Source organism: Pan troglodytes, chromosome 8, assembly GCF_028858775.2.
Source record: "Pan troglodytes isolate AG18354 chromosome 8, NHGRI_mPanTro3-v2.0_pri, whole genome shotgun sequence".
NCBI lineage: Eukaryota > Metazoa > Chordata > Mammalia > Primates > Hominidae > Pan > Pan troglodytes.
Genome location: NC_072406.2, coordinates 98,677,148 through 98,700,763, shown reverse-complemented (window position 1 = coordinate 98,700,763; position 23,616 = coordinate 98,677,148). Strand labels below are relative to the sequence as shown.

The window sequence follows — 23,616 nt, the reverse complement described above, 5'->3', positions numbered from 1 at the left end:
AACTTGAATGCTATAATCAAACTTGAATGCTGTATATATTAAAGATAAAATTTATTGGAAATGTATCTTTTAAGAGATGAGTGGGCTTTTTTCAGTTAGTTTATATATATATGAATGAATGTTATTGCTAAAGTATATAAAGATTTTGGACAAAAAAGTTTTTTGGCATCAATTTTATTCCTATTTTTTGTTGTTTGTTGTTGTCGAGATGGAGCCTCGCTGTGTTGCTCAGGCTGGAGTGCGTGGCTACTCACACAGGTGTGATCGTAACAGCAGCCTCAAATGAACCGCTGGCCACAGTGCCCTGGGTAGCTGTAGGTGGGACTATAAGCACGTACTACTATGTCCCTGTTATTCCTTTTTCTTTTTTTTTTTTGAGACTGAGTCTCGCTCTGTCGACCGGCCTCACTGCCACCTCTGCCTCCCAGGTTCAAGCGATTCTCCTGCCTCAGCCTCCCAAGTAGCTTGGACTACAGGTGTGTGCTACTACGCCCGGCTAATTTTTTGTATTTTTTAGTAGAGATGGGGTGTCACCGTATTAGCTAGGCTGGTCTCGATCTCCTGACCTCGTGATCTGCCCACCTCTGCCTCCCAAAGTGCTGGGATTACAGGTGTGAGCCCCTGCACCCGACCTCCTATTTCAATTTTTTAATGTGTGTAAATGTTGAGAAGCCATAAATTAACAAAATAAAGATAAGAATGGTAAGAGTTTTGCTATAGCAGTTTCTATTTGAATTCTTACATGCCACAAAGCACGTGGTAATCATAGAAATTCATTGTAATAATGAGTCAGTTTGTTAGATCTTTTCAATTCTGTGAAATGCAATTAATTTAGGAAACCACCTGACATGCAAAGGATTTGTTACCCACACATGAAAGTTTTACTTAATTATGAAGTACAGAAACCAACAATCTATCACATTATTTCTTTATAGGTCATGTCAAGAGTTGGAAAAATGTACCATATGAGATTAGGGATAGGTGAGCGATACGCTGTTATTAATGTTTGTAATATGGGAGAAGAGTGATTGGTTAATCCCAGATGGGTTGGAAAATCAGTTTTTGGAACAGTTTACACCTGGAGGTTGGGGATTTAGAAGTGAATTTCCTTAAAATGCAATTGTACCTATATTTGAAAAGCCTTTGTTTACCTCTGGGGGTATGTGTCTCTAGTTTGAATAATTAATTGCCACCTCGAAGGGAGGCCCAAGGCTCGTTGGTTGAGGAGTGGCTGGGGTGTGTGGTGTGTTTCCTATTCTGCAAGGGTAGGGCAGAGATGGGCAGCTTCAGCAGGAGGCCAGGGAGCAAACAAGCTCCTTGATGTGCAGATAAGCTGTGGCAGTTGGCAGTGAGGCTCTCCACAGGCTGTGTTGGTGGGAGTTAAGGGAAGGTTGCGATAACCTGAACTGTTCTGTGTGGTGGGCCAAGCTGAATAGTACTTTTGAAATTGTTTTTAGGTTAGTGTTTTATCTTTGAAATTGCATGTCAATTTTGTATTTTATAGGTATGCCTTATAAAATATAAAATGTTTTGGATTACCAATTGTAACGCTTAACCGTTTTTTTTTCCCCCCAAGACGGAGTCTCACTCTGCTGACCAGGCTGGAGTGCGGTGGCGGCTCTTGGCTCACTGCAACCTCTGCCTCCTGGGTCGAAGTGATTCTCCTGCCTCAGCCTCCCGAGTAGCTGGGATTACATGCATGCAGCACCACTCATGGCAATTTTTTGTATTTTTAGTAGACACGGGGTTTCACCATGTTGGCCAGGCTGGTCTCAAACTACTGACCTCAAGTGATCTGCCCGCCTCGGCCTCCCAGAGTGCTGCGATTACAGGTGTGAGCCACAGTACCTGGCCTTAACTGTTTTAAAAAATAATTTTTACCTTTCAAATCTTTGAGTAAAGATTTGCTCACTTAGGAAGATGTGCTGTGTTTTTCCTGTGGCCTTTCAGGTGCCTCTGGTGATCAGCCACATGACCTTATTAACAGTGAAAAGTGAGTTCTCTTCCACTGAAACCAATGCTGTTAACAGTTTGTTACAGTCTTTAATGGGCACAGCATGTATGTCTATATTTGTATTCTTAAAAACACAAATGGGAGCATATATGCATATATATATATTTAGTGTATTATGCCTTTAAGAACACTTAATCTTTAAGATATTTATTATTATAAGGCAGATCTATAAATATTAATAAGATTATAATTATTAAAGTTATAATCTTTTCATTATAATCTGATATGATTATTATAGATTTATTTATAGATTTTTAATAATCTTATATTTATAGATCTGCCTTGGTTTTTTTAAAGCAGTTTCATAGTTTTCCATTGCATGGATGTACTATAATAATGGTCTCTTATGGATATTTTGGCTGTTTCTAGTCTTTTGCTATTACACATAAATGTTATATTGAATGTCTTTTTATGTATGTCTTTGACCATCATGTCACATGTCTGAATATAAGGGTAGGAGATGTTTCTTAAGTGGCATTGAAAGGGCTTATACATTTATCTATTTTATTTATTTATTTATTTATTTATTTTTTAGATGGAGTCTCGCTCTGTTGCCCAGGCTGGAGTGCACTGGCATGATCTTGGCTCACTGCAACCTCTGCCTCCCAGGTTCAAGCAATTCTCATGCCTTAGGGATTACGGGCGTGAGCCACCACGCCCAGCCCCTGCCCTACTTTTATTTTTAAAACCATTTATGGCTGGGCTCAGTTTCTCATGCCTGTAATCCTAGCACTTTGGGAGGCCGAGGTGAGTGGATTGCCTGAGGTCAGGAGTTCAAGACCAGCCTGGCCCACATGGTGAAACCCCATCTCTACTAAAAATACAAAACTTAGCTGGGCGTGGTAGAGGGTGCCTGTAATCCCAGCTACTCAGGAGACTGAGGCAGCTTGAACCTGGGAGGCAGAGGTTGCAGTGAGCAGAGGTTGCGCCACTGCCCTCCAGCCTGGGAGACAGAGTGAGACTCCGTTGCAAAAAAAAAAAAAAAAGCCCAAAAAACACACAAAAATACCTTTTATTTGCACATGGTTCAATATGGTGTTGGTTAAAAGCTTCCCTCCTAGTACATTTCCTTAGCCACCTCAGTTTTCTCTGGAATGACCATTCATTGTTATTTGTTTGAACCTTTCTGGTATGTTCTGTGCACATACAGGCAGTTCCACATATCTGTATGTACATGTGTGCCTGTGTATTTTAATCCACAAAATTAAAATCCACAAAATGATAATTTGCTGCTGTTTTGTACCTTACTCTTTCTCATGTAATATCTTGGGGATAATTCTGTATCAGTTTTCTTTTTGGCCCTCTCCCTACCCTTTGAAAAAATACTGTTGCATGTTGTCAAATTCTGTATGTGCTATAAATTACTTAAGCAATTCCTTATTAATGTCAGACTTTAAAGTTGCTTCCAATTTTTTTTAATAAGTTGCCTTATTTTTCAGAGAGTAAATACCACTTAATAGACATGTAATCAACAACTAGTAATTTAAGCCCACTGTCCTTTATCTGTGGAATGAGTTAGAGGTTCACATTTCCTTTTCTGAAACCGTTGGGGCCAGATGTGTCTTAGAATTTAGAATTATTTTGGATTTTGGAAAGTTTACATTAACGCCCCTATCAGGATCTGAGGTGGTGTTCTCTAATCAAAGATAGTGTTTTTTCAGAAAAGAAAATACCTTCCCTAAGTAGGGTAAATACTATAAATAGCCTCCCTTTGGTTGGGGTTTTGCTTCCAAGTGTGTTGTGAGAAAACTTTTTACTTTTTAGAGCTTTTTGGATGCTGGAATTGTGGGTAAGGGATTATGAACTTGGCAGTAGTACTTACCTGATGGTGGCTTTTTTTTTTTTTTCGAGACGGAGTCTTGCTCTGTTGTCTAGGCTGGAGTGCAGTGGCGCGATCTCAGCTCACTGCAAGCTCTGCCTCCCAGGTTCACGCCATTCTCCTGCCTCAGCCTCCTAAGTAGCTGGGACTACAGGTGCCTGCCACCACGTCCGGCTAATTTTTAGTAGAGACAGGGTTTCACCATGTTAGCCAGGATGGTCTCGATCTCCTGATCTCCTGATCCACCTGCCTCGGCCTCCCAAAGTGCTGGGATTACAGGCGTGAGCCACCGCACCTGGCCTGATGGTTGCTTTGAGATAAAATAAATTAATGGAAAGTATTTAGAATACTACCAGGCACATACCGAGGGCTTATGTAAATATAGTTCAGCTTTGTTTTACTTTGAGTTTTAATTGTGAGTGAAATTGAGTATCCTTCATAAGTTATTTAATTCATTATAGATATATATTTTAATGAATTGCTTCTTTGTGTTCTTGGCTTATTATTTATTCATTTATTTTTGAGGCAGAGTCTTGCTCTGTTGCCCAGGCTGGAGTGCAGTGGTGCTATCTCAGCTCACTACAACCTCTGCCTCCTGGGTTCAAACAATTCTTGTGCCTCAGCCTCCCAAGTAGCGAGGACGACTGGCATGTGCCATCACGCCTGACTGGGTTTTTTTTGTCTTTTTAGTGGAGACAGGGTTTCACCATGTTGGCCACACTGGTCTCGAACTTCTGGCCTCAAGTGATCTGCCTGACTCGGCCTCCCAAAGAGCCGGCATTATAGGCCTGAGCCATTGTGCCTGGCCCCTAGCCCCATTTTCTACTGGGACATTGGACTTACTGATGTGTAAGGATTCTTGGTATATTAAGGAATTTACCTTTTGTGTTTCCCTAGCAACTAATGATAAGCATTTTTCATGTGTGTATTCTTTTTTTTTTGAGATGGAGTCTTGCTCTGTCACCCAGGCGGTAGTGCAGTGATGTGATCTTGGCTCACTGCAAGCTCCGCCTCCCGGGTTCACGCCATTCTCCTGCCTCAGCCTCCCGGGTAGCTGGAACTACAGATGCCTGCCACCACGCCTGGCTCATTTTTTTGTATTTTTAGTAGAGACGGAGTTTCACTGTGTTAGCCAGGATGGTCTCAATCTCCTGACCTGATGACCCACCCGCTTCGGCCTCCCAAAGTACTGGGATTACAGGCATGAGCCACCGCACCTGGTGAAGTTTGTTTTCTTATCATGACAGCCATTCAGATATTTAAAGGCAGGTTTCATGTAATGGCAGTTTTCTTCCATCCCTGCACCAATTAAACCTTTCTAGTTGCCTCAACTGTATTTCATGGGTTATGGTCTCCAAGCCACTTTGTATCATTTGCACAGATTTCTTACAGGTTAAAGGCATTGTTTAAGTTTAGTCCTCAGCACATCGTGAGATAAACATTTGCTATTTCCGCCTCAGCCTCCCAAAGTGCTGGGATTACAGGTGTGAGCCACCGCGCCCAGCCAGTGAATTAGTTTTGTTGTTGTTGTTCTTTTAAACAGAGTCTCGCTCTTTTGCCCAGGTTGGAGTACAGTGACATGATCTTGGCTCACTGCAACCTCTGCCTCCCGGGTTCAAGCAGTTCTCCTGCCTCAGCCTCCTGAGTAGCTGGGACTACAGGCGCCCGCCACCACGCCCGGCTAATTTTTGTGTTTTTAGTAGAGACAGGGTTTCACCATGTTGGCCAGGCTGGCCTCGAACTCCTGACCTCATGATCCGCCCGCCTTGGCCTCCCAAACTGCTGGGATTACAGGCATGAGCCAGCATGCCTGGCCTAGCATTTTAGTGTTTAGCAGCCACCACTAGACGTAGTGTAATATAGTTTGGTATGGGTCTTTTTTATGAAGTCTCTTTTGGCTATTGATTTAATTGAGAACCTCTGCAGTCATTAGCCCCTCTGGGCCTTTTTTTCTCATCTGTGTAATGATGGGTTTGGTAAGAAATCAAAGGAAGTATCTTCATTTTCTTATAAGAGGGTAAAGGAAGTCTGTATATATTTGTGTGTATAGACTAGTATACAGTTACACAGATGTATACATTTGTGTGTTTATGTCTACAAAAATAATGTCTATTTATATCTCCATCTCCATTAAACAGTTCAACTGTTTAATCTTCAACAAACAATTCATTGCCAGTCTTGTTTCATTTTTATCCTCACCAAAGTAAATTCTAGATGTTGTATTTGATTCATAAATATATTTTTTTAACAGATAAGGACTCCAAAAATATACAATTTTGGCATTTTTTATGTTTTGGCTTTTGAATAGACAACTTACATGCAGTATAAAATTCAAGAAGTATGAAAGTCTTTTCTTGTTCCTTATCCCTTAGTCATTCCATCTCTAAGAGCATCCATATCTGTACATAATGTAGAGCTGCCTCATTCTTTTTAACAACTGCATAGTATTCAGGTGTGTTGCTATATGGTAATTTAATTCTTTATTAATTGGTATATTGTTTATGAAAGCAAAAACCAGGAAACAGTGTTGTATTGAGTTTCTTGTTACTTATGTAATTTTGTGTTCGTGGAAAGTTATTTCTAAATACTTGTAAATGAAACTGCTGGCTTCAAGAGTAAGTCCTTTCTTTCACATGTACATTTTTAGTTTTAAAAGATATTACCAAATCTTAACCTGTTAAATTACATTAAAACCTTTTGGAGGCTGGACGTGGTGGCTCATGCCTGTGATTGTAGCACTTTGGGAGGCAGAGGCAGGACGTTTGCTTGAGCCCAGGAGTTCAAGACCAGCCTAGGCACTGTAGTGTGACCCTGTCTGTTAAATAAAAAGGGGAGTTAGGCAGGTGTGGTGGTGCACACCTGTAGTTCCAGCTATTTGGGAGTGCTGCTCAGGAGGCTGAGGTGGGAGGATCACTTGAGGCCTGGAGGTCTCTGAAGCTGCAGTGAGCTGTGATCACACCACTGTATTCCAGTGTGGGTGACAGTGAGATCCTGTCTTGAGGGCAGGAAAACCTATTGGGTAGAATTAAAAATTATGCAGTGAATCTGTCCATGTAAAGCATCCCTCTCACCTGTATTTGATGATGCTAATTGAGATTTGTAAATAGCTTTTCTTAAATGTAGATGTATTTTGTAGAAGTAATTTTATTGTTTGGCATAGGGTATACATTTTGTCAGTGTTTTTCTACAAGTAAATGTTGAGGGAATTAATAATACCAGTTGGAATCATATTTGTATCTCATTTGGAAAGGTTATAAAAATGTTCTGATAGTAAAAATTGAAGGCAACAAAAATGAATTCTCCACATACCAGATGAATAGGCAGGCTGAGGATTTATTGCTGGCTGATATGCATAAATAGCCACTATTAGCCATTTAACTAACACACCAGAACTACTGCTAAAAATTCCCTTGAGATTATGTGGCATTTAGGATTAGAAGAAAGAACAGAAATAGCTAGAGAAACCTGATCCTATGGACAGGTTTCTGGATAGAACTAGCATACTTTATGGGCAGCCCTATCCCAGATAAATAAAAACACTGGTAGAAGGTTTTTATTAACTGTTCAGTTGGTTTAGGTTTTACTAAATGATTTTTAATTTAAGCATCTTTGTTTGAAAAGCCCATAATACCCCTAAGAAGGTTTGGCTGAGTCATTTACATGTCATTCTGAATGGATTCAGTTGCTTAACCCTGCTGAAATTTCTTGTGAGTTTACAATTTTAAGGGACTTGGTTGCCTGAGGAAAGGTCAGTAGAAGGCATGAGAGCTATACACTGAAAAGATAGGAGAGGAAATGTCTGATATGTAAATGTTAATTTCTTCACAACTTAAAATTATTTGCAGTTCTTCCAAGATTGATCATATACTATTGATTAACCACATATATGTTATTTATTAACTTTTATGTTGATACCACTCATGTTTTTATCCTTTGACATATTTTTACAGATAAAGTGGAGAATTTTCATGAAGAACATGTAAAGAATAGTCACCATATTCACAAAAATGCTGATGACAGTACTAAGAAACCCAATGCAGAAACTACAGTGGCTTCTGAAATCAAGGAAACAAATGATACTTGGAACTCCCAGTTTGGGAAAAGGCCAGAATCACCATCAGAAATATCTCCAATCAAGGGATCTGTTAGAACTGGTTTGTTTGAATGGGATAATGATTTTGAAGACATCAGATCAGAAGACTGTATTTTAAGTTTGGATAGTGATCCCCTTTTGGAGATGAAGGATGACGATTTTAAAAATCGATTGGAAAATCTGAATGAAGCCATTGAGGAAGATATTGTACAAAGTGTTCTTAGGCCAACCAACTGTAGGACGTACTGTAGGGCCAATAAAACGAAATCCTCCCAAGGAGCATCAAATTTTGATAAGCTGATGGACGGCACCAGTCAGGCCTTAGCCAAAGCAAACAGTGAATCGAGTAAAGATGGCCTGAATCAGGCAAAGAAAGGGGGTGTAAGTTGTGGGACCAGTTTTAGAGGGACAGTTGGACGGACTAGAGATTACACTGTTTTACATCCATCTTGCTTGTCAGTTTGTAATGTTACCATACAGGATACTATGGAACGCAGCATGGATGAGTTCACTGCATCCACTCCTGCAGATTTGGGAGAAGCTGGTCGTCTCAGAAAAAAGGCAGATATTGCAACTTCTAAGACCACTACTAGATTTCGACCTAGTAATACTAAATCCAAAAAGGATGTTAAACTTGAATTTTTTGGTTTTGAAGATCATGAGACAGGAGGTGATGAAGGAGGTTCTGGAAGTTCTAATTACAAAATTAAGTATTTTGGCTTTGATGATCTCAGTGAAAGCGAAGATGATGAAGATGATGACTGTCAAGTAGAAAGAAAGACAAGCAAAAAAAGAACTAAAACAGCTCCATCACCCTCCTTGCAGCCTCCCCCAGAAAGCAATGATAATTCCCAGGACAGTCAGTCTGGTACTAACAATGCAGGTAAGAATTTAAAAAATATGTATAATAAGTACAATAGTCCCCGCTTACCTGCAGTTTCACTTTCTGTGGTTTCAATTACCCAAGGTCAACCATATTCTAAAAAGAGGTGAGTACAGTATAATAAGATAAAGATCCCATTCACATAACTTTTATTATAGCATATTGTTAAAATCATTGTTCTATTCTTAGTCATTGCTAATCTCTTACTGTGCTTGATTTATAAATTAAACTTTATCATAGGTATGTATACGAAAAAACATAGTATATACAGGTTTTGGTGTACTATTCCTGGTTTCAGGCATCCACTAGGAACTGGCATGTATTCCCTGTTGATGGCTGGGGGGGCTACTTTAAATGTGTTTTTCAGGCTTGAATCAACAGCTGCATAGTTTCTTCCTAGATACTCAAGTTTAGCTTGTTATATTTATTAAAAGTACCTGTTAGAACCGTAAATCACCTTATCTAAAGGTACAGCATTTCAAGTGTTAATGATCAGGTCCCAAGTTGTAAGGAACCAATTTGTAGATTGGAGAGTCTTCATATTTGAGTTTTAATTTAACCTTTAGCACTTGAGAATTTTAAAGCATATGTGTGTATGGGGCAGGGACACCAAACATCGTGATGTTTCCACTTGACAAATCCAAATGCAGTGAAAACATAGATTAGATTTTGGACCTTTGGAACTGTACTGATTACAGGTGGTTATAATGAGGGAAATACCAGAAGATTAGAATTTAAAAACTCTTTGTGGTTGGCTAAAAACTAATAAACATTCAAAACACTCTCAAACCCTCCTAAGTTGGTTTAATAAAATTGAAAAGTGCCAGGTAAGTATGCATTCCCTCTTAACTGTGGAAATTTAATTTGTGCCGAGATTGTAGACTCAGTAATGACTAAGGGTCCTCAAGGAGTTCAGTCTCCACTGTGAGAGACAAACAAAAGAAATAGGTTAGCTCTGCTATAATTAAGTCATTACCTGACAAGGGCTTTGTGAAGTGGATTGACTATCTAGTGAGGAAGAATTTGTGAAAGCTTCTAGGATACATGGTTTCTTAACCAAATATAGTTTTTCTGGATTGTTTTACATATTAAATAAAGCTTTTTTCCTGGTAGGGCCACAGAAGTGTCATTATGGTAAATTAGAATTACAGTAGTATTTTAAAATACAAATTCTCTTGTAGAATATAAGTCATTCTTGAGATTACCTACCATTTTGCTTTATTTGGCCTAAAAATAGTTTTGCTTAATTTATTCTTCAAAAGTAGACATACACAGGAGTACCCCTAGGGGCTCACCCCTGCCTCCCCCGAAAAAAAAGAAAAAAGAAATACATCCAGTGTTGTCTTTGAATCTTTTCTGGAGACTGGAAGTTTGCAGCAGCCTTACTATAGTCACTTAAGATCTGGCTAGGCAGAACAGCTAGGCATTTGTTTCCTCAGTAGAATGATAAATACTGCTATACAATACCAGCGCCCTTGTCCTGCTGTAGTTTACTTATAAGCTTTTATTCTAACCTGGATAGCAAGTTATCCCCTGCAATTGAGAATCTGTGGCTGAAATTTACATCTTGGGTAATACAACTTTTAAAGATGTAAAATGTGAAATTAGACTCCCTTTGAGAAACTTGAAGTAGATGCTAAATAACATTTGAAAATTAGAGGCCATTTGGTTGATCTACCCAAAGTTGAAATTTGAGTCTTCATACCATATGTGAAACAGCAAAAAATTTTAAGCATTGGGATAGAGAAGAGTCTTCCTATTTTTCCTATTTTGTTTCGCTTAGAAAAAGATACATATTTTTAACCAGTTGGGAAATAAACTGACTCTTTGGTTAGTTGTGTTTGAAGACCGACAAATCATTAAACTTTGTTATATTAGGTCATTTTAAATCTCTTGCCAAGGATAACTGTCCTCCTTTTCTGGTGTTTTAAATGTGGCTTTTGTAGTTGCTAGCAGGCATTCTTTGAAGGCCAACATGATTTAGTGGATTTAAAGTTCTGAAAAATGTTACAGGTAGATACGCATGATGTTTTGTGTGTGTATAAACCTTACCATTCCAGTGTCAGTATCCATAGATATCCAGCAGTTATGTGACCTCTCGGAAGTAAGAAAATTATTTTGGAAAAGATTTGATTTTTCCATTTGAGATAAAATAAGACTAGAACACATACACAGCAACCAGGTTTATGATTTCTCTTTCGGGAGGGACAAGCAGGAAGGGAGAATGGCAGAATGAAACTTCTTATACTAGGGAGTATTTTTTCAGCTCTGTGGTGCTGTGATTTCCTTTATTCTTTTCTTCCCGTTTTCATTCATTCATGTATATATAATCTTGATAGGTTGTCTGGTAGGTAATTTGAAATATTAGTAAGCTAGATAGTTTTGATTACCATTTCAGAAAACTTGGATTTTACAGAGGACTTGCCTGGTGTGCCTGAAAGTGTGAAGAAGCCCATAAGTAAACAAGGAGATAAATCAAAGGAAAATACCAGAAAGATTTTTAGTGGCCCCAAACGGGTAAGTAAAGCACTATCAGTGATTTTTATTATTTATTTGTTATTGGAGGGCTCAACTCTTAATTTTTTATTTGAAAGTTACTAATAAACATCATAGCAACTGTCTTTCAAAGGATATATGTAAGTCATTTTTTCAGATATAACCATTTTTTAAAAAATTGTAAAATATACATATTTTTAAAACCATTCTCAAGTGTACAAGTCAGTGGCATTACTTTCACGGTGTTATGTAACCATCACAATTATCTATACCCAAAACCTTTTTATCATATCCAACAAAAACTCTGTACCCATTAACCAATAACTTCCTCCCCCACCGCACACCTAGTCAATACTATTCCACTCTGTCTCTAGGAATGTGCTTTTTCTAAGTATCTTATATAAATAGAATCATACAATATCCATCATAAACCAGATACAAAAGGACGAACATTGTATGAATCTGGTTTATTTCACTAAGCCTGATTTTTCTAAGGTTACATCTGTCTTTTACGGTATGTCAAAATTTCATTCCTTTTTATGGCTGAATAAAATTCCATTGTATGTAAGATATATATGTATATATATAAAAGAATATTCCATTGTGTGTGAGACATACACACACCACCACACCTCCATGCCTTCCACATTTTGTTTATCCATTCATCTGTTGATGGACACTTGGATTGTTTTTACCTTTTGGCTACTGTGAATAATGCTGCTGTAAAGGTTGGCATACAGATACATCTGTTTGAGTCTCTGCTTTCAGTTCTTTTGGATATATACCTAGGAGTGGATTTCCTGGGTCAGTATGGTAGGCCTATAACTTTCTGAGGAACTGCCAAACTGTTCTCTGTGGTTGTCTGCACCATTTTACATTGCTACCAGCAACATATGAGGGCCCTAGTTTCTTCGTATCCTTACCAGCACTTCTATTTTCTGTTTTTTGATAATAGCCTAATGGGTGTGAAGTGGTATCTCATTGTGGTTTGATTTGCACTTCACTAATGATTAGTGATGTTGAGCATTTTTTATGTGTTTACTGGCTATTTTTGTATCTTTGAAGAAATGTCTAAGTCCTTTGCCCAGTTTTTTTGTTTGTTTGTTTTAGATGGAGTTTCGCTCTTGTTGCCCAGGCTGGAGTGCGGTAGCACAATCTTGGCTCACTGCAACCTCCGCCTCCTGGGTTCAAGGAATTCTCCTGCCTCAGCCTCCCAAGTAGCTGGGATTACACGCATGTGACACCATGCTTGGCTAATTTTGTACTTTTAGTAGAGATGGGGTTTCATCATGTTTATCAGGCTGGTCCCTAACTCCTGACCTCAGGTGATACACTTGCCTCGGTGTCCCAGAGTGCTGGGATTACAGGTGTGAGCCACCGTGCCCGGCCCTTTGCCCATTTTTGAATTGAGTTTTTTTGTTTTTATTGAGTTGTAGTAGTATGTTAATCCTTAGCAGTAATATGGTTTACAAATATTTTCTGCTATTTCATTAGTTGTTTTTCACTGTATTGATATTGTCCTTTGATGCAAAAACATTTTAATTTTGATGTTCAATTTGTCATTCTGTTGTCTGTGCTTTTGGTGTCATATCCAATAAATTGTTGCCAGATCCAGTGTTACATACATTTTTGTCTATGTTTTTTTCCTATAGTTCATAGTTTTAGGTCGTTACGTTTAGATCGTTGTTCTATTTTAAGTTAATTTTTGTATATGGTATAAGGTTAGGGCCAACTTTATTCCTCCTCCTCTTTTTTTTTTTGAGATGGTCTCACTCTCACCCAGGCTGGAATGCAGTGGTGTGATCCCAGCTCAGTGCAGCCTTGACGTCCTCGGGCTCAGGTGATCTCCCACCTCAGACTCCTAAATAGCTGGGACTACAGGCGTGCATTATGATACCTGGCTAATTTTTGTATTTTTTGTAGAGACGTGGTTTCAGTTTGTTGCCCATGCTGGTCTTGAACTCCTAGGCTCAGGCTATCTGCCTGTCTTGGCCTCCCAAAATGTAATATGGTCCAGCATGGGTATTGAGAATAATTTGACTTCGCCTTTTTTGTAAAAAATTCCTTAAATAGCTTGTTAATAGTGTTTTGTTATTTAAAGTTAAAATTAGAGGTTGCCAGTACCTTTTATTCTTGTAGATTGAATTGCTTTTAAATAACTAAAGAATGAGTGTGTTCAGTTTTTATGGCCTTATTTTTCCTATTTTACCTGAAGAGCCCACTGGGGATCTTTTCAATGTAATTGTCCTATAGTTTTGCACTCCCAGGTGCTTAGGTGAGACTTTGAATTTCTAGAAAACTGTATGACTTCACAGTGATACGTAGTTGTGTTTTAATAACCTTTTCAGGTAATTTTGGATATTCTTCTACAGTACTACCCCAAAACTCAAGAAATGGGAGTTTCTTGATGATTAGTTGCAACTTGGAATGTGAAACCGTGCCAGTAACCTTTCATACATTGCATTAAAATCTGCTGCTTTATCTTGCATTTTGAATGGGCATTTACCCATACATGCTTTGTAATATCATACACTGGTCACTTGCAAAATACTGGTTACGATGAATTATGCAAATCTTTCAAATGATGACACATTTCATTATACAGTATCAAAAAACCATATTAATACCACTGCCAAACTCAGAAAAGTTTGTAAGTACTGGGAACCTATCAAGTTCACAGTGGTAGATACAAGTTCTCTAAAATTTGTTTTTGCTTAAAAGTTCAATTTTTTTTTATTGGAAGCAAATACTTCAAGGAAAACAACTGATGGTAACAGATTTACTCTTTGTTTTCGAGAAAATGCCTGCCACATTCCCACGTTTGAATCAGCATAGTTTGTCGATCTTTCCAGTAAAGATGATGTTTGAGAACAAAGTAGCTAGTTTGGCTTGCAACTTAAACAGTGGTGGTTTTTTCTCCATACAACCACTGTACTTTGCATGCAGCAGAAGTGTTTTATGCATACTTGTTTTGTCACAGAGATTATTAGTGTATTCAGGGATAGAGATTTAATAAAATTAACTATTTTTATTCCTTCATTAAGGGCTTTAAGTGAAACTGGCATTTTACTTTTTGACTGCTACATAGTATGTAGCAGTTAGAAGTCCTACCTTTATTTGTGCTAAGGCACCAGCAGTTTTACCCACCATTGCTTTTGCACCATCCATACAAATGTCAATGCATTAAAAAAGCCAGTTAACATCTTTATAAAATATTTTTTGAGGCAGAGTCTTGCTCTGTTGCCCAGGCTGGAGTGCAGTGGCACAATCTCAGCTTACTAGAGCCTCTGCCTCCCAGGTGCAAGTGATTCTCCTGCCTTAGCCTCCTGAGTAGCTGGGACTACAGGCAAGCGCCACCATGCCTGGCTAATTTTTTGTATTTTTAGTAGAGGGAGGGTCTCATCATGTTGGCCAGGCTGGTCTCGAATTCCTGGCCTCAGGTGATCCACCTGCTTCGGCCTCCCAAAGTCCTGCGATTACAGGCGTGAGCCAATGTGCCTGGCCCCATCTCTTAAAAAAAAAAAATGTAGTTGGGCATGGTGGCTTGGTTGTAGTCCAAGCTACTTGGGAGGCTGAGACAGGAAGATCACTTGAACCCAGGAGTTCAAGGCTGCAGTGAGCTATGATCACATCACTTCACTGGAGCCTGGACAACAGAGTGAGACCCTGTCTCTTAATAAATAAATAAATAAATGAAAATTTGAAATATACAGAAAATGTGAAAGAGCAGTAAGATGAATACCCATATCCCTCTGCCTAGATTGTTTTCCAGTTAGCATTTAACCATAATTGTACATAGTCCTTTTCCTTTCTCCCTCTCTATAATATGTATTTACTGTATAATACTTATATTAAGTATATGTACAGTCTTATTTGAAAGTTTATTTTATTAAATATATATATGGTCTTATTTGAAAGTAAGTTGCCTGCATTTCTTAAGAAAAAGGTCTCATGCCTGTGGTTATATAACACTTAAGTCGATTCCTAGTAATTCTTTGATATAATCTGATAATCACTGTATTCAGTTTTCCCCATCTTCAAAATGTCTTTTCATATTTTTTTTCCCAAACCATAATCATTTAGTTATGTCTCTCTTAGTTTTGAACAGTACCCCCCTTTGAAAAAAATTCCCCTTGGTCCTGAATTTTTTTTTTTTTTTTTTTTTTGAGACTGAGTCTCACTCTGTCGCCCAGGCTTGAGTGCAGTGGCGCCATCTCCGCTCACTCCAAGCTCCGCCTCCTGGATTCACGCCATTCTCCCGCCTCAGCCTCCCAAGTAGGTGGGACTATAGGCGCCCGCCACCACACCCGGCTAATTTTGTTTTTGTATTTTTGGTAGAGACGGGGTTTCACAGTATGGTCTCTATCTTAGCCAGGATGGTCTCTATCTCCTGACCTCATGATCTGCTCGCCTCGGCTTCCCAAAGTGCTGGGATTACAGGTGTGAGCCACCGCGCCCGGATGGCCCTGATGGTTTTTTAAGAGCCCAGGATATTTGTCTTACAGAAAGTTCTGCATTCAGAATTTATCTGATTGTTTCCTACTGATGTCATTTAATTTGTTGCTTCACTGCATTAAAGTACCAGAATTTAAGTCTGGAAGTTTGATTAAATTCAGGTTAGACTTTTTGGTGGGGGGCGGTGGGGAGACTATTTCACCGGTTGCATTGTGTATGATGCTTTACATCAGAAGTCTCATGATACCTAATTACTCCACTCTTAGCATTGTTTGACCACCTAGTTAAGGTTGTGATCACCAGCTCTCAACAAAATAAAAGTACATATCTCATTTTATAATTTAGTTAGGAAACTTCAGAGTGCTAGTCTAGTACCACGTGCATGCCCTATTCCCCATTATTGTCTTACCTCATTTTCGTATCCATTGTTGAGCTTTGCCTACATCATTTATTGCTCGAGTTACAGAATGATGAGTTTTCTAATCGTTATTTCTTACACATTTAATAGCTGGAATTTTGTAAAGAGGAACCTTCATCTCTCTTCCTTCTCCTTCCCCTCTCCTTCTTCCAGCTGTCTCCATCACTATAGATTCAGTAATTTTTGCTTATTGGATAACATTTTTACTTACTGACATTATGCTAAGTCAAATAACTCAGACACAAAGAATATTAAAAACGGCATGATCTCACTTAATGTGTCAAATTAAAAATAGTTGAATATGTAGAAACAGAATAGAATGGTGGATACCAGGGATGAGGAGGGGGAGGAAATAGGGCAGTGTTGGTCAGACAGTACATACTTGCAGTTACATAGGATGAATAAATGTAGCTATCTGATGTACAGTAGGAGACCTGTAGTTAATAATATAGGACATTTGCTAAGAGAGTAGATTGTAGGTGCTCTTAACACACACACAGGGTAACTGGAAAGTGATGGATGCTTGCAGTAATCATTGTGTGTATTAAAACATTATCTTGCATGTTAAATATATGTAATAAAAATAAATACTATTTACTAAATGTTTTATAGTTGATTTTGCTTTTTTTTTTTTTTAAGTTGAAGTTGTTTTATATTTGGCCAGTGTGAACCATTTCAAGTGGTCTCTTGTATCCTTTTGAAATAACCTGTCATCTTTGAGCACTTCCCTTGCCTTCTGTACAATAAGATGGCTCAGGCTCATCTTATAGATTCCCTGTTTTAAGTCATGGAGTCATGTGTTTTTCTAGGAACCTTGGTTCTTTTTGTAGACATTAGTACTTAGAAACCAAGATCTGAGTGCTGAGCGTGTTCATCGCATCAAGGGCCTTTCTTCAGACAGAGTTAGGAGATAATGTTGAAAAATGAACCATGCCGGGCGTGGTGGCTCACGCCTGTAATCCTAGCACTTTGGGAGGCCGAGGCGGGTGGATCACGAGGTCAGGAGAGCAAGACCATCCTGGCTAACATGGTGAAACCCCGTTTCTACTAAAAACACAAAAAATTAACCATGTGTGGTGGTGGGCGCCTGTGGTTCCAGCTACTTGGGAGGCTGAGGCAGGAGAATGGCGCGAACCCGGGCGGCAGAGTTTGCAGTGAGCGGAGATCATGCCACTGCACTCCAGCCTGGGCAACAGAGCGAGACTCCGTCTTAAAAAAAAAAAAAAAAAAAGAACCATGAGTTTATGTTATTGATAGTTTCTTTTTCAAATTTATTTATTTATTTATTTATTTATTTATTTAAGACAGAGTCTTGCTCTGTCACCCAGGCTGGAGTGCGGTGGCATGATCTCGGCTCACTGCAACCTCCGCCTCCTGGGTTCAAGTGCTTCTCCTGCCTCAGCCTCCGGAGTAGCTGGGATTACAGGCATGCACCACCATGCCCAGCTAATTTTTGTATTTTTAGTAGAGATGGGGTTTTTCCATGTTAGTCAGGCTGGTCTCAAACTCCCGACCTCAGGTGATCCACCTGCCTCGGCCTCCCAAAGTGCTGGAATTACAGGTGTGAGCCACCGCGCCCGGCCTTCAAATTTAACATCACAGAATTGTATACTTATTTGCTTTATCCTACAGCATACATATATATCAAAATTATAATTCCAATAATATGAGCAATAAATATGAGTGAATTTTAATTTCTTTGCAATTGGTTTTTTCCGTAGATTTTAGTTTACTTAGGATGAACAGTTATGGTACTGTGTTAAAATTTGTTGAAATGATTTTTATACTGTCTGCTTATATGTTAATTCTATATTCAGTTGAAGTCGTTTGTACCTATTTGTGTTCTGTTTTTTTAACTTAGTTATGAACTTAATGTTGGAGTAATTTCTTTGCTAGTAACATAGCTTAGAAGGCAGCAGTGTACATGTACTTGACCTGATTACGAAGGAATCTATCTGGCCTAAAGTAAATCAGGTCATGGCAACTTGAGTCAGCAGCAGACCTATTTACTGTTGATGGATGCAAAGTGATAGTGTCAGAAAATTAAGAAAATTATTGCTAATTTATAAAACAAAAAGAGCTATGGGACTGAGCTTATTTGAAAAATGTAATATGAGTAAAGCTGTGTGTGTGTGTGTGTGTATGTGTTTTTTTTTTTGAGATGGAGTCTCACTCTGTCCCCCAGGCTGGAGTGTGGCAACGCGATCTTGGCTCACTGCAACCTCTGCCTCCTAGGTACAAGCAATTCTCCTGCCTCGGCCTCCCAGGTAGCTGGGATTACAGACGTGCACCACCATGCCCGGCTAATTTTTGTATTTCTAGTAGATATGGGGTTTCACCTGTTTGCCAGGCTGATCTTGAACTGCTGACCTCAAGCGATCCGCCCACCTTGGCCTCCCAAAGTACCAAAGTTGGCCTCCCAAAGTACCAAAGTTGGCCTCCCACCGTGCCAAGCCAAAACTGTGTCTTAAGCTGTGTCTTAACGTAGTAGCCTTTTTTTTTTTTTTTTTTTCAAGGCAAAACCTTTATTCATTTTAATGGTAGGCCAGTGAGAGTATCTGGATTTTCTGGCTCTCTAATCTGATTAGATTTAAGAATTCCAGTGGCCCCATTTCCAGGTGGTGAAGAGGTAGTCTATGACTTGTAGTGGCAGGAGTTTTCCTCCTGTTCTATCACAGTTTTTCAGCCTGAGCACTATTGATATTTTGGACTGAATAATTCTTGGTTTGGAGGCTGGCCCTGTACACTGAAGGATATTCAGCAACATCCCTGGCCTCTTTCCACTAGTTGTCAATAGCACCCCCCTCTTGCCTTGTTGTTACAACCCAAAATGTCTTTGGACATTGCCAAATGTTTCCTGGGGAGTGAAATGCATCCTCCTCCCATTGCTGTATATGTATGTGTGTGTGACTTGATAGTAAATTCAGATATGATGCCCATTACTCCTAAATACCTAGTTTGTACTTTATAAAAACAAGAGCACTTTGCTTTACTGCCACAGAATACCCATCAAAACCAAAGAGTTAACATTGATGTAATCCATTGTCTAATCCACAGATCCCATTCAAATTTCAGCAATTGTCCCAATAATGTTCTTTATAGCAAAACAACTAAACTACACCCCCATGTCTCCTAAACAAAGAACCCATGATCTAATCCAGAATCACATGTTAGTTTAGTTGTCACAAGTCTCTACTCTCCTTCAGTGTGCCATGGGATCTGTGTTTCCTGGTCTTTTCATGGTTTTTACATCTTTGGCGGAGTTAAGGCCAGTTATTTTGTCTAATGTCCCTCAGTTTGTGTTTGATACTTTCTCATGATTAGACTCAGATTAGACAGTTTTGATGGCAATACAGAGGAGATGCCATTTTCTTGCTGCATCACATCAGGTGGTACTTAATGTCAGCTTGTACCATTACTACTGATGTTAACTGATCACTTGGTTAAGATGGTATTTTTCAGGTTCGTCACCTTTCCTCATTAGACTTCACCCCCTAGTTTTGGCATTGATTGTTGCCTGAGTCAGTTTTTACAACATTGGTTGCCAAATGTGATTTCCTAATTATAGCATTTGTTCTACAGTTATTAGTATTTGGCCTTGTAGTGTTAGGTAGATATTTTCTTCCCCTCCATGTAGGTTAGAGTATATGCATGTATTTTTATATGTATTCATTTAGTTATTACAGTATGAACATGGATTTCTACTTTATTCAGTCATTTGTTACTGTATTTATTTAAATCATAGTTCTGTCATTAGTTTGATCTTCTTAGATTTAGTTGGTGGATGTTCCTTCAAGCTGGCTTTGATGTGTCCCACTATTTTGCATTTTCTTACTTACATTCTATTTTCTTTAATTTTAACGCTCTACGAATTTGTGTGTCATCCTTGTGCAGGGGTCATGCTAATCTTGGTATCGTTCCAGTTTTTGTATATGTGCTGCCGAAGCGAGCACCTTACTGACATTCTAAGATGTTCCAGGCTCATCCTATACTTTCCCAGTCCTGGAGTCAGCCATTTCTTCAAGGATTCCTGTTTGCAGTTCATGGAGAATGGTATTTAGAAATAAATATTTGTTCACTAGGTATGGTTATTTCTTCTGAAGTGTCATTGCTTCTAGGCCCTCTCTGAGTAGACAGCTAGGAAACATGTAAAAATATGCATATACTGTTTCATATACAGACACATGTCTATTTCATGGTCATTCTGTGTATGTTTAGAACCATGAGTTCACACTAATATTTCCAATACCACGTTTTATTCTAGACTTCTCATTTTCCATATTTTAATTCCCTTCGCCGAGAGAAATCTGGTTTCCATTATCCTCCACATGTGTTCTTATTTTCACAATCGTCATGTATGTAACTAGTTTCTTGACTATGCTGACCATCTTCCTCACCTTAGTTCTGCTGACATAGTCTGGCCAAGAGGTCCCCCTTCCCTCTACCTACCCCTCTACCCTGTGTTAGAAAGCATTAACTCTTTTTTTGTTTGTTTGTTTGTTTTGAGACAGAGTCTTGCTCTGTTGCCCAGGCTGGAGTGCAGTGGTGCCATCTCAGCTCACTGCAAGCTCCGCCTCCCGGGTTCACTCCATTCTCCTGCCTCAGCCTCCCAAGTAGCTGGGACTACAGGCGCCCACCACCATGCCCGGCTAATTTTTTTTTTGGTATTTTTTAGTAGAGGTGGGGTTTCACCGTGTTAGCCAGGATGGTCTTGCTCTCCTGACCTCGTGATCCACCCGCCTCGGCCTCCTAAAGTGGTGGGATTAAAGGCGTGAGCCACCACACCTGGCCCAGAAAGCATTAACTCTTAAGCATACGTGTCTGTGAGAATTTCCTTTAACGTCTCCCAGGAATATAGAGTTGTTGTTAATATCAGGATTGAGGGCTGACTCAGAAAGAAGATGAGGGTGAAGAAAACTTGTAGTAAGAACATAGTTGAAATGATGATTCAGAAAAGTTGTCACTTGCTGGTGAGAAAAAGAAAGATAGGATTTGATAAATAGGGTTGAAACATACCTGGATTTAACTACCTATTGTTTCTAGGTAAGGTTTTGATCATTGAGCAGTTCTTGGTACTTTCGTTCATGAAATGTCATCCAGTTTCTGATTTCTGGCTACAGCTTCCCTACATGCCATTATTTGTAGCTGTCATATGTGTGCTGATATACTTAGATTATTTCTTCTGCTTGCCCTGCTTGTGGTTTGACTTCTACCTTTTCATTCAGCTGCTGCCTGTCATCCCTGCTTGTAAGCATTCATTGTCTGTATAGTCAGGCTGACTGTACAGGTTTTCAGTGCTTGCGGGGTTGGTTGTGTTTTACCTGGGATGTTGGCCATCTTGTTTTGCAGTTAAGACTGCTGCTGGGTCATTGATGAAACTAACCATAACGTCAATCTCAGTTTCAATTCTCCAATATTTATACCTTTACGTTCTTTTTTTTGTTGTTGAGACAGGGTTTCACTCCAGTTGCTTAGGCTGGAGTACAATGGTGTGATCATGTCTCACTGCAGCCTCGACTTCCTGGGCTCAAGTGATTCCTGTGCTTCAGCCTCTAGGGTAGCTGGGACTATAGGCACACGCCACTGCGTCCAGCTAATTTTTTGTATTTTTTGTAGAGATGGGCTTTCACCATTTTTCCCAGGCTAGTCTCGGGCTCCTAAGTCTAGCCATCTGCCGGTCTCGGCCTCCCAAAGTGGTGGGATTACAGGCATAAGCCATCACGCCCAGCCTATACCTTTACTTTCATCATTCCCCTGTTGTTTAAAGCTAGGCCCTTCTAGCACTATCTTTTGTCTAACTCTTTAAGGAACATTCTGGACTTAATTTTTTTTTCCCATCTGTCCTTCAATATGACACTGGATAGTGGGCTTCTGGGCAATTAAAATTTATCAGTATAAATCATGGTTACATATTTAGTTGTTTTAGAATGTTGTAATTACATAAACCTGCAGTTTTAAAGTTGAATATAGCTTTATACTTTGATAAACTTCATTTTTTGTTTTATAAAATGAGTTTATACGGGTTGTCAACTTACTAGCAAAATCTTACAATTGAAGAGACTTTAAAGGACAAGTACTCCCACATCTCACCCAAGAACAAATGTTCCTTCCACACAGTATCTTCCTTTAGCAGTTAGAACCCACTCTCATGAAATAGCATATTTTTCTGTCAGAACAGTTTTACCCAGTGTTACCTTTGTTATATGTATGGGGACTCACTGACTATCTTGAGATCCAGTCATCGTGGTATTGTGAGATCCACTATATTCTCAAGTACTAGAAACCTGATATATTAATTGATATGAAGCCTGAAAAAAAGAATGACTGTAGCAATTGGATTGGTGATGAGGGAAACTGGCAAAAGTGTGGAAGTTAATAGCTGCTGCCATTCACTTACAGCTCCTGGGTGGGTGATCCAAAGAGTTGTTGAAGCTGAGCAGGTTCTGGCTGGGCCTAGGTATGGAAGAGAGGGAGTCGGTTTTAGTTGGCTTTTTTTCATCATTGTTTTTGTTTGGTGTTTACTACATGACTTTCACTGTGCTAGGGATACAAAAACGAATAAGAAGAGTATCTTAAAAAGGCAGAATTGTTTTTTCCTACTGGAATTTTGAGCAGTCTTAGTATTTCCTCAGTGTGTTTGTTCCAAACCAGAAGCATTATTGCTTCCTTTTATATAGGTAGTATTTAACTTAAATATTAAACCAGGTAATTAAAATCATTGATCTATATAAGTCAAAAAGGCTTAGGAAAATGTAAATTATTTTCTCTCTGTGAGCCAATTCTTGTGCTTTTTTTTCCTTTAATACTTTATTCTGGAAGGATTTTAATAAGTAATGAAAGCACTGTTAATCTTTTTTTTTTGTTTTGGATATGGAGTCTCGCTCTGTTGCCCAGGCTGGAGTGCAGTGGCGCAATCTCAGCTCACTGCAATCTCTGTCTCTTGGGTTCAAGTGATTCAACTGCCTTAGCCTCTTGAGTAGCTGGGACTACAGGTGGGTGCCACCATGTCCTAGGGCTAATTTTTGTATTTTTAGTAGAGACAGGGTTTTACCATGTTGGTCTTGAACTCCTGATCTCAAGCGATCCGCCTCCCTCGGCCTCCCAATGTGCTGGGATTACAGATGTGAGCTACCGTGCCCTGCCTAATCGTATTTTCTTTAGTATAGGTGCCTTTAAAGTTTGAAAGTTCAAAGTATTTTACTCTTATTTCCCAGGAAATGAGGCTTGAAGTGAGAAAATGTGGCCAGGGGTTATCAGGAGCTGGAAAGCACTGACATCTATTTGATAGTTATAGATGGGAAGGAGGGGGGTAGGGGTTGGGGGGTGAGTGGGGGGAGATGGGAGGGACGGGGGAGGGGAGAGAGAGAGCACGAGTGAGCACACGCACATGCGTGTGTGCCTGTGTGTGTGTTAGGGTGTTTATAGTTTGGAATTTCAT

At 39.3% G+C, this 23,616-nt stretch overlaps 1 protein-coding gene and 1 non-coding gene across 11 annotated transcripts in view; one reads left to right on the top strand and one right to left on the bottom strand.

Annotated features, from left to right (window-relative positions):
- WAPL (WAPL cohesin release factor) overlaps positions 1-23,616 on the top strand; it is a 90,490-nt gene that overhangs the window by 16,827 nt on the left and 50,047 nt on the right. For 5 of the 10 annotated variants that reach the window (XM_016918784.4, XM_054660308.2, XM_054660304.2 and 2 more), the window contains 2 exons: positions 7,784-8,809; positions 11,208-11,326. In XM_016918784.4, coding sequence (XP_016774273.2) covers positions 7,784-8,809; positions 11,208-11,326 — 1,145 coding nt within the window. The remainder of the gene's footprint in view (positions 1-7,783; positions 8,810-11,207; positions 11,327-23,616) is intronic. The other 5 variants (XM_016918785.4, XM_063780796.1, XM_054660307.2 and 2 more) reach the window with 1 other exon arrangement.
- On the bottom strand, positions 20,028-20,131 carry LOC112204640 (U6 spliceosomal RNA). Its single transcript, XR_002938313.1, has one exon. It is a non-coding gene; the product is annotated as a U6 spliceosomal RNA (small nuclear RNA).